A 12318-nucleotide genomic window follows, 5' to 3' on the forward strand; every position below is an offset into this window, starting at 1 on the left:
ATTGTTTTAAGTCTTTAAAACTGCATTTTGATCAAAAATTAAACTGATTATTTAAAAAACGGTTATAATCAAAGTTGGAAGGATATTTTTACAGTGTGGCCATTTTAATCGACGAAGTAAATTCCCGGTCATTTCCCGGTTCGCAAAAATTGTTCACGGTCAATGACATTTAAAAAATGGAACACTAGAGCTACTAGTTTTTAATTAAAATATAAATCCACTTTATCATTTTCAAAAATCAATCAATGAACTTTAAAATTTTCAAAATTATATAATTTCAAGAAATGTTAAGCTAGACACATCAAATATTGAAAAATTGAAAAAATTCTAAATGTACACTTCTTAAATTAGAAATTCAATTATTTTATTTTCAAATAGTTTAAACATCCTTGGAAAGTTTCAAAATTTTATTTCAAAATCTTGAAAAATCTGGAAGTTGTTTTAAATGTGTTTTAAATTTAAAATTATTCTGGAATTTTTTTCATAACTTCTAAATATCTGTCAAAAGTAATTGAATTTTTTCTACAATTTTCAGAAAAACATGCAAATATTTTAAAAATTTCTTTAAAATTTCAATGTATAAATAACAATTGAACATTTATTATTTGTAGGCGAAATTTGAGTAATTTTAAGATATATGCAGAAGTTTTAAAAATATTCAAACTTAATGTAAAACTTGAAATTATAGCCTAATATAAAACAAAATATAGATTTTCGCAGACTTTAAACAAAAAAATTAGATTTTTTTTAAGAATTGTGAAAGGCTTCGAAAGGGTAAAAACATCTTTTTAAATTCATAGGAAAATTAAAAATAATTTTTCATTTTGAAAAAAATATTTTAATAGAATACTTCAAAAGTTTTTCAAAGATTTAATCAAAATTTTCAAAAAAGATTCTAAAACATTTTAGAAAACTTTCTAAAATTTGCATGATAATTTTTAATCTTTTTAAAACTCCTAAATATCTCATAAAATTACTCAAATTTTTTCTAAAAATGTTTATTGGTAAATTATACATCAAAATTTAAAAAATTTCACTTACAAATTAAGCATTTTTCAAATACAAAATTCTATGTCGAACAATTCAGTTAAAGATTCTTTACTTTTCAATATTTGCAGTAATCACAATACCTATTTTCGTCAAAAAAGGTGAATGGGTGAAATTTTTTTTAAAATAGGTGACAAATAGGTGATAAAAAATTGTTTGAAAACCGGGAGAGATGACCGGAAATTTTTCTTCTATTAAAACGGCCACCCTGAAAAAAAGAGTATTTACATTTCCACTGAGAACTAATTTTTAATTTTTAAAAATATATATATATATTTTTTCAAGTACATTCAATTTTTTACCTCTTAGTTAAATCCGTTACCAAATGGTTAAATTTTCAATCAAAAAAGGCAATAATAACGAATTTTCTACAAAAGAGTTAAATTTTGTAGAAAATAGTTGAATTTCATACCAAATTTTTTAATTAAAAATAAAATAGTCTAATCCTCAACCAAAATAGATAAATCTTCAACTAAGAAGTTGCATTTCTAACCAAAAACTCAAAAAGAGATGAAGTTTCTACCAAAAAATGAATTCGAATTTGCAGTTTAAAAAAAAAAAAAAATTTTTTCTACAAAAAGAATTGTTAATTATTCTTTTTAACCAAAAAACGAACTTACAACTAAAATTATGAATCTTTAACGAAAAAAAATGAAATTTGAAAAAATTCGTTCAACTTTCAACCGAGTAGTGAAATTTTTAATAAATCATTTTTTTTATTCAAAATTCTACTTTTTGGTTACAAACTCTACTATTTAGTTAAAGATTTAATTATTTTGTTGAAAATTAAAGTCTTTTGTTGAAAAGTAATCGTAATTGATCGAACATTTATATCGTTTGGTTGAAAATTCACCTTTTTTTGGTTGAAAATTAATTCTTTTTATTTAAAAGTCTATTATTGTATTTTTGTTTAAGAAATAATCTCTTTGAATTATAAAACATACGTTTTGTGAAAATTCAACGATTATTTTGAAAAATTCATCGTTTTTGGTCGAAAATTTATACTTTTGCAAAAAATGCATATTTTTTTATTGAAAATTTATCCTTTTTCATTGAAAATTAATTCCTTTTATTTTAAAAGTCTATTATTGTATTTTTGTTTAAGAAATAATCTCCTTTACTTAAAAAACATACTTTTTGTGAAAGTTCAACGATTTTGTTTGAAAAAGTCATCGTTTTTCATCAAAAATGTATACTTTTGTAGAAAATTAATATTTCTTTATTATAAATTTATTTTTTGGTGGAAATTTTTTTTTTTTGCAGTTGTTACAAATTCACCTTTTATGTTAGAGAGTTAATAATTTTTATTGAAGTCTAATATTTTTTGTGTTTAGTTAAAAACTCCACAAATTCGTTGAAAGTTTAATTATTTTACTGAAAATTCCACTAGTTTCTTAAAGTCACCTTTTTTTGTTTAAAATTAATCTCTTGCTTCCAAAAATCTATTATGTCGGTTCAAAATTCATCTTTTTTGAGTGAAAGTTAGGTCTTTTGATCAAAAACAAAACAAAAAAGTATCATATTTCTGTTCTAGAATTAATCTGAATTAAACTATTTTGTTAAAAAGACATATTTTTGTGTTGAAAATTCATCCTTTTTGGATTCAAATGTCTCTTTTACTTGAAAAATCGTCTTTTTTGGGTGGCAAATTCAACTATTTGCTAGAAAAAAATCACCTTTTGGCTGAAAATTCATCTCTTGGTTAGAAATTCTGCTACTTGGTTGAAAATTCAACTATTTTATTAAAAAGTAATCTTTTTTTATCAAAATTTCAACTTATTTATTGAAAACTTGTATTATTGGATAGAAAATCCATCCTTTTGGTGCAAAAATCCTCATTTGTTAAAAAAGTAAGATTTTTAGTTGAAAATTCGTCTTCCTTGCTTCAAAATTAAACTGGCTTGTAAAATATTCATATTTTCAAATTGACAATTAAAAATTATGTTTAAAAATAAAACTCTTCCTGGTTAAAGTTTAATCTCCTTCGTTTGAAAATTCGATCATTTGGTTCAAGATTCGTCGATTAGGAAAGTGTAATAAAAACTGTATTTAGTGTGCAAGTTGTAATTTTGAATAAAATGTTACTTTTTCAATTGAGAAAGGGTGACAAAAGATTAAAAATAATAAAAACATTTCCTTAAGATTTCTAGGAAAATTAAAAATAACTTTTAACTTTTTAAAATTATTTTAAGAGAATATTTATGAAGTTTTTCAAAGATTTAAAGACAAATTTGAAAATAGATTCTAGAAGATTTTAAGAGAACTTTCTAAAATTTGAATGATAATTATTAATCTTTTTAAAACTCTTAAATACCTCTTAAAATTACTCAAATTTTTTCTACAAATGTTCATTTGAAAATTATACATAAAAAATTCAAAATTTCACTTTCAAATACAACAATTATAATTGTAACGTTCAAAGTTTAAAGGCTCTTTGAAATTTTCACGATTTCAGGTTTTCTACGTCAAAAAATTCAGTTAAAGATTCTTTACTTTTAAATATTTGGTTTAAATTTAAATAAAAATTCAAATATTGCTAAATATTCAATAATTAATCTTTTTTTTTTTTAATAAAAATTTCAGATTGAATGGATTAAAAATTAAATATTTTAGATTGAAACAATATTTTAAATTTAATAAAATCGTTTAATTAAGAATATTTTGAACAAAACTCAAGAATGCTCAACCAAAATGTTTAATTTTCAAGAAACAGATGAATTTTTAAATAAAAAGAATAATTTTATACAAAAAAAAAACAACTAATTTTTACACAAATTCAAGAACTCTAAATCAAAAATTTGAATTTTGAATTAAAAAAGAGGAATTTTCAAATAAAAAGATTAATTTACTACCAAAAAAGACGAATTTTAAACAAAATTCAAGAATTCTCAATCAAAATTTTTAATTTTTAAGAAAAAAATAAGTTTCTAAACAAATTTTAAGAAAGATCAGACGAATTTTTAAACAAAAATATTAATTTTCCAGACAAAAAACGAGTTTTTAATAGAATTCAAGAATTCTGAACCCAATAGTTCAATTTTCAATTAAAAAAGACGAATTTTTAAACAAAAAGATTACTTTTATTACCAAAAATAAAGATTTTTGAATTTGAAAATGAAGTATATCATTCTTGTTTAAACCAGTTAAAGATTCTTTACTTTTAAATATTTGCTTTCAATTTACTTGTCTTAAAAATAAAAATTCAAATATTGCTAAATGTTCAAAAATTAATCTTTTTTTATTTAAAAATTTCAAATTGAATGGGTTAAAAATTAAATATTTTAGATTGAAACAATATTTTAAATTTAATAAAATCGTGTAATTAAGAATATTTTGAACAAAATTCAAGAACGCTTAACCAAAATGTTTAATTTTCAAGAAACAGATGAATTTTTAAATAAAAAGAATAATTTTATACCGAAAAAACCGAATTTTTAGCCAAATTCAAGAACTCTAAACCAAAAACTTGAATTTTGAATTAAAAAAGAGGAATTTTCAAATAAAAAGATTGATTTACTATCAAAAAAGACGAATTTTAAACAAAATTCAAGAATTCTCAATCCAAATTTTTAATTTTTAAGAAAAAAATAAGTTTTTAAACAAATCTTAAGAAAGATCAGACGAATTTTTAAACAAAAATTTTAATTTTCCACAAAAAAAAAACGAATTTTTAAATAAAAAGATTACTTTTATTACCAAAAATAAGGATTTTTGAATTTGAAAATGAAGTATATCATTCTTGTTTAAATCAGTTAAAGATTATTTACTTTTAAATATTTGGTTTCAATTTACCTATCTTAAAAATAAAAATTCAAATATTGCTAAATGTTCAAAAATTAATCTTTTTTTATTTAAAAATTTCAAATTGAGCGGGTTAAAAATTAAATATTTTAGATTGAAACAATATGTTAAATTTAATGAAATCGTGTAATTAAGAATATTTTGAACAAAATTCAAGAACGCTCAACCAAAATGTTTAATTTTCAAGAAACAGATGAATTTTTAAATAAAAAGAATAATTTTATACCAAAAAAAAAAACAACTAATTTTTAGCCAAATTCAAGAACTCTAAACCAAAAATTTGAATTTTGAATTAAAAAAGAGGAATTTTCAAATAAAAAGATTGATTTACTACCAAAAAAGACGAATTTTAAACAAAATTCAAGAATTCTCAATCAAAATTTTTAAGAAAAAAAATAAGGTTTTAAACAAATGTTAAGAAAGGTCAGAAGAATATTTAATCAAAAATATTAATTGTTTACACACAAAAAAACGAATTTTTAAATAAAAAGATTACTTTTACTACCAAAAATAAGGATTTTTGAATTTGAAAATGAAGTATTTCATTTAAAATTAATCATTCTTGTTTAAATCAGTTAAAGATTCTTTACTTTTAAATATTTGGTTTAAATTTATTTGTCTTAAATAAAAATTCAAATATTGCTAAATATTCAATAATTCATTTTTTTTTTTAATTAGAAATTTTAAATTAAATGAGTTAAACATGGAAGATTTTATACTGAAACAATATTTTCAATTTAATAAAATTCTTTAATTAAGAATACATTATTATGAAGTAATTTTTAAGATGAAAGTAGTTTATAAACTTTCAGTCATACGTTCACACTTAAACTGGTTTAAAATCGTTTTTGTTCACTTTTTATAACTTAAAGTACAGACAAATTAAAAAAAAAACTGTATTTATTAAATAAAAATGTGATTATCAAAAATTTTCAAAATCAAAGGCTCTTATTATTTATTGTTTCAAGTCTTTCAGAAAGCATTTAAAAATTCTTTAAATCAAAAATGTAAGCTTAGAAAGACAAATTTTAAATGGACAATTTTTAAAGTTAAAAAAATGTTGAATTACGCATTGTAAGCTAAATAATAGCATAATTAAAAAGCATAAAAATTCCACTAATTATTTAAAAACTGTTAGAATCAAACGTGGACAGATTTTTCTTCTAAAAATTTGTAAAATTCCCGGTACGAAAAAAAAAAAAAAAAATCACTGTCATTTCCCGGTCTCAAAAAATTCCCAGTCCAGCGGGCCACCCTGCTGACAACAATTCCAGGTTTTCCAGGTGGGTTAGAACACACACCCTGTCGTAGAAAATTAAACTAATCAATGTTCCGTGAAGAAAAATCGTACCAGAAAAATAATGTAAGAGAGAGAAAAAAAAAACGAAAAATCTCACCGGTAGAGTATTCGTCCCGTCGCCGAGGAAAGACGAGCTGATACTCTGAATTTGTTGCTTCTGCTCCTCAATTTGCCTATTCAACTCGTCCATCTTCCTCTGGAGTTCACTATTTGCACTCTTACTCTCCGCCAAAACGGCATTATCCTGCCTTTTCAAACCACCATCACCATCATCATTATCATTATCATCATCACCATCCTCGTCCATCTCCCCAGGACTGTACGGCTCATCATCATCCTCCTCCTCCTCCTCCTCATCCTCCTCCGGCTCCTGTCGCCTCTTCGCAAGTGTCGCCGACGTCAAATCAATCTTCGACGACAATTCCGGGACAATTTTCGATATCGTCGCACTATCAATAACCGTTCGCGACATACCAATTTGCGCCTTATTCAAACTCTCGAGAGTCTGCTGAGTGACAATCACCTTTTCCGGCGGCAGGCTACTGCTGCCGCTACTCTCAACAATCATGCCCTTGTGAAGCGATGACTTTGGCGACGAGGGCGGAGTCGTGCTCTTCTCGTCTTTCACGGGCATAAGAGTGGCCGGCATTGGGGGCGGCGGCGGCGTATAACTTCGATCCGGATGATGATCCTTCTTGACAATTTTGGCCGGCACAACAACTGGAAGTAAACTTGGCGCCGGTCGTTTTCTCTTATTGCGCACGATAATGCCGAGCAAAAGAGGCGGCCTCTGCTCCTCAAATCCGGGCCCATCCAGGGGCAAAAGGACATTCGGCACCTGGCCCAAATTCGAGAATGGCATTATATAAAAGTCTTTGATATTCTTCGAGACATTGCCGACAACGCCCAGACGACTGCGACTATTCAAGTAACTGTAGAGGGTAATATAGGGTATTTTCTCCTCGTCATTCGCCGCCGTCAGTCTAATCACAAGAATCTCCTTCGTGCCGTTCTTCTTCATCTTCGAAATATAGTCCCAAACAGTCTCGTGGCCAATTCTCCCGACAACGTCCACCGTGTCCGGCAAATCCTCCATAAGATCGCGTGCCTGTCCGCTCACTTCTTGCGCGGTAATAAAAAATTTCGCGACATCGGGCATACTCACAAATCCTCGCCAGACCGTTTGCAGAGGACCCCGCGGCACATCCTTCTCCCTCTCGAGATCCTTCTCAATCTCGAAATCATCATTGATATCTGGCGTTTTTATATTAACCGTCGAACTTGGCTCACGATCCGACAAATCCGAATCGTTTCCGTCCAAGGTATTCGTGGTCGTTTCATCGTCAATGTGTCGCCAGAGACGATCGTCAATTGATTTCTCGAGTAGTGGCGGCGGCGGCAGCAGCGGCGGCGGTGGCGTCGGATCCTTCTTCTTATCCAGATCCTTCTTCAAAGTCCTCTCATCAATCTTCTCCTTCTCCTTGCTGTAATCCTTGTGACTGCTCTTTCGATTCTTACTCTTGCTCCTCTTGTGCTTCTTATCCTTTTCCCGATCTCGTCCTCTCTCCTTCTCCCGATCACGATCCTTCTCCTTTTTACTCTCCTTATTATTCCTCGTCGACTTTCTCTCCTTGCTCTTCTCCCGCGTTTTACTATGATCATCACAATCACGACTGTGCCGATGTCGGCTCTTGCTTCGCTCTCTCCTCTTCTTCTCCTGATCGCGCAACTTCTCTCGCTCCTCCTTCTCCCGCCTCTTCTCCAACTTCAACCTTTTCGCCTCCTCTTTCACCTCTTCTCTCTTCTTCTCGTCGCTGCTCATCGTCGTCGTCGTGGTCGTCGTGGTCGTCGTCTTCTCGAGATTATTGCCACGATTCAGCGCCGTCACAATATCCTGAACGGCCGTTTTCGGATCGACGGGATCACTCCGATCATTCTCAATTACCTGCTCGCCCTTGTGCGTCTTGACAACTATCGATTTTGCCTGCGCCATCAGATCCAGCTCGTTCTTCTTGATCATCTCGAGCTGATGCTTCGTCTCCTTTTCCCGCCACTCGGCTAATTCTTGACTCGCCATCTCCTCGGCGCTCAGTCTCACCACGGCGTCGGGTGTCAGAGATCGGTCGGCTATTTTTCGAAATAGGGTCAAATTCTTGGTGTCCTTGATATTGAAGACGAGACTTCTATACTTGGCTTTGTACTTCGAGCCCGTGTCCTTGAAATATTTGTACAGCTCGAGCTCGATGGTGAGAGCCAAATCGGAAATTTCCTCCGGGGTCAATTTCAAGTCACTGGTCGCCTTGATCCTCGTCATCAGCGAATCGCCAATTGTCTTTCGCACATTGACGCGTATCGGCTCAGTCTCGGATTTTCGCGGCAGTGGCGATTTCTGCGATTGTTGTTGCTGCTGTTGTTGTTGTTGCTGCTGCTGCTGTTGCTGCTGTTGTTGTTTTATAATCGGTGTTTTTGATTCTTGCTTCTTCATCGGCTTAATTGTCGGCGTTTGTACTTTGGCTGGTGGCAGTGGCTTGATTGTTGTTTGCTTCAAAACGGGCGTTTTCGGCGATGGTGGCACTTTGATTTTTAAAGGTGGCGGAGAATTTCGTGCTGCGGGTACAAGAATTGTTTTCTTCGTACTCGGTGCCAAGACAGTTTGCTTTGAACCCGGTACTTTGGTGAAAACCATCTTGGGATGGAGCTGTGATTTTTCTTGTGGCGAAAGTTTCACCTGGAAAATAGAAATTTTAATCTTAATTAAGTACTGATGCAATATTCAGGATGACGTCTACCTGGAAAAAAATGCCCTGGTAATTCTAGGCGAAAGAAAATCCGTTTTTTTTTTCGAAATTCAAATATTAACACGTGCCACTGAGAGTGCTTCAAAATCTCATTTAATTTATATGGTGAAATTTGGAATTTTCGAAATATTAAACTCACGTACCAAGGTTTCATTAAAACGTGCCAAGTTTTTTAGGGATTTAAGAGGAGTGTCCACGAAATAAAAACATACAAACAACTTTCATCTATAATTTATGAGAATCTCAGAACTGATTTTAATTAATAAAAAATTGCATTTTTCCGTTGACTTTTCGGTTGAAAATTCAACTCTTTTTTTTCAGTTTCTCTTTTTTATTTTAAAGTTTACCTGCTTTAACAGAAATTAAATCTTTCTTTTTTAAATCCAACTGTTTGGTTAGAAATTAAACTATTATACTATTTTCTTGAAAACTTAACTCTTTCGTAGAAAATGTACTTTTTGTTTAAAATCTATATTTTGGTGTTGAAAAATGAACTGAAATTGTTTCTGGATGAAAATTCAACTTATATAAAAAAATTGTTTTTTATTACAAATTCATCTGTTTTAGTACAAAATTGATCTTTTTTTGGATAAAAATGCAACTATTTGGTAGAGAATTAAACTATTTTGTTCAAAATTCATCCTTTTTGGTTGAAAAAAATCGTCTTTTTGGATTGAAAATTCCATTTTTTTCGTAGAAACTTATTTTTTTGTTACAAAAATTCAATTTTTAATTGTACTGATTTAACTGAAATATTTTTTGGATGAAAACTCAACTTTTTTTGTAATAAAAAATTATTCTGCTTTAAAATAATTTTCATATATATTTTGATAAAAATGCAACTATTTGCTAGAGAATTCAACAATCTTGTTGAGAAGTCACCCTTTTTGGTTGAAGAAAACTCTTCTTTTTGGATAGAAAATTCAATTTTTTTGGCATAAAATTATTTCTTGTTAAAAAATTCACAGTTTAATCGTGGAAACTCGATTCAAATCTTTTTCAAGAGAAAATTCAACTATTTTTTTGAAAATTTATCTTTTTAATTTAAAACTACATCTGTTATAGAAGAAATTTCATTTTTTGTATGAAAATGCAACTTTTTGGTTAAAAAACGTTCTTCTTTGCTTGATAATTCATCTAATTTGTTTAAAACATATAGTTGAATCGCTTTGTTAAGAAATCACTTTTTTTGTTTAAGATTTATATTTTAAATTGAAAAGTCATCTCGTTGGTTAAAAGTTTAATTACCTTGTTATAAATTAATCTTTTTTAATTGAAAATTCAACTACGTGGGTCAAAGTCTGGTTGAAAATTTAACTGTTTAGTGGAAAATACTTATTTTTTTTTTTAGAATTAATTTTTTGATAGAAAATAGAACTTTTCTATTTTTTAAGATTTATATTTTTTAGTTAAAAATTCGCGTTTTTTTTTTTGTTGTAAAAAAATGATTTTTTAGTTTGAAATTTCTTTTTTTGCGTAAAAATGCCTCAGTTTCATGGAAAATTAATTTTTTGTTGAACAGTCATATTCTTTTTTTTTAAATTGAATTTTAGTCAAGAAAATTTGTCTCCTAGTTTGCAGGTTCAATAATTTAGATAAACTTTTATTGATTTTTTGAGTGAAAAATCTTTATTTGTTGAAAATTCTTCTTTTTGGCTTTAAAATTCTTTTCTTTTCTTGTATAAATTTAATTCTTTTTTTATTAAAATATAAATTATGACACTTTTTCGTCGGAAATTTATCTTTTTAGGTTGAATATTAAACTATTATGTTAAAAATTCAATTATTTTGTTGAAAATTCCAGTATTTTGTTAAAGAGTTATCTTTTAAAGTAGAAAAAACTTCTTTTCTTTGTTTGAAATAAATTATTAAATTTGAAATATTCAAATTTGTGTATGAAACACTGTAATTCCTGAATATGACTGAGCTAGAAAATAATTTATATTGAACCGCTTATATAAAATGAATAATAAAAATATTGTTAGAAATCATAAATTCTTAAATTCTCTGAAATTCGTTTAAATTCTCCTAAATTCTGTTATATTCTCAGTTATATAACCTGAATTTAAATTCCCAGGATTTTAAGAACTATACAACTCACCCCTATCCTCCCCGCAGCGCCCCAAATATTGCCCAAAAATCAAAAAACTACATTTTTACGTATTATTGTAACCTTTAAAAAATTTCCGTTTTCTTTTTCATACAAATAATTACTATTAAATATTAAATTTTTTAAACAATGATTTATTTCCAAAAAAATCTGTAAAAAATAATCGCATTTTCTGATTATAACGTAATTGTTTGTCATTGCTTGGAGTAGTACATTTTTCTAAAAACAGTGTGTAATTATTTCAATAATTATTTATTGTCTATTTTCAAAATTGATAAAAATTGAGCCAGAGATATCAACTTTCTTCTTAAATTATTATTCTATTCTACGTTTTGTTGAATAATTACACAATTTAGATACATTTCTTTTAATGTTTAATAAATTTCTATTTTTTTAAACAATCTTTATTTTGTCAAATAGTTTTTTTTTCTAAAACTAAGAAAATGAAATAAAATAGAACACATACAATTATGTTTCTGACTGTATAATACATAGAAAGAATAAATTTACCACTTTTTAATTGTTTAAACAAATGTAATTTGTTCAAATAGTTACTTTTTAAACAGTACTTTTAAAATCGTAAATAATCGTATGTCTTCTATTTTATTTCAGTTTTTTAGTCATCAAAAAATAACTGCTTGAGCAAATAAAAATGGTTTAAACAGACAGAAATTTGTTAAACATTAGAAGAAATGTATCAAAATTATATAATTATTCAACAAAAACCAGCATAGGATACCAATTTGAAAAAATGGACATTTTTAGCTCAATTTTTAGAAATTTTGAAAATAAACAATAATTTATTGTTTAAATAATTACATAATGTTTTTCGAAAAATTTAATACTCCAAAAAATGACAAAATATTGCATTTCAATCAGAAAATACGATTTTTTTTTATTTTTTGGAAATAAATAATTGTTTGAATAATTTACATACTATTTTAAGGAACTTCAAGCTAGAAACATTAAAAATTAAAATTGTATTTACTGCACACTTCTTAAATTAAATGCTAAATTATTTTCATTTTAAATAGTTTTAAGATCCTTGAAAAGCTTAAAAATTTTATTTCAAAATCTTGAGAGATCTAGAAGTTGTTCTAAATTTATTCAACTTTAAAATTATTTTTTTAATTTTTTCAGAACCTCTATATAGCTTTTCAAATGATTTTTTCCTACAATTTTTGGAAAACCCTGCAAATTAAAAAAAAAATCCTTAAAATTTTGATCTATAAATAACAATTTAACACTTATTATTTAATTTT

At 27.5% G+C, this 12318-nt stretch overlaps 1 protein-coding gene across 2 annotated transcripts in view; it reads right to left on the minus strand.

Moving 5' to 3' along the window:
• Positions 1-12318, minus strand: part of LOC117175179 (titin homolog) — a 97953-nt gene that overhangs the window by 11952 nt on the left and 73683 nt on the right. For both annotated transcript variants that reach the window (XM_033364801.1, XM_033364802.1), the window contains one exon: positions 6246-8876. In XM_033364801.1, coding sequence (XP_033220692.1) covers positions 6246-8876 — 2631 coding nt within the window. The remainder of the gene's footprint in view (positions 1-6245; positions 8877-12318) is intronic.

The sequence above is a fragment of the Belonocnema kinseyi genome, chromosome 6 (genome assembly GCF_010883055.1).
Source record: "Belonocnema kinseyi isolate 2016_QV_RU_SX_M_011 chromosome 6, B_treatae_v1, whole genome shotgun sequence".
Lineage (NCBI taxonomy): Eukaryota > Metazoa > Arthropoda > Insecta > Hymenoptera > Cynipidae > Belonocnema > Belonocnema kinseyi.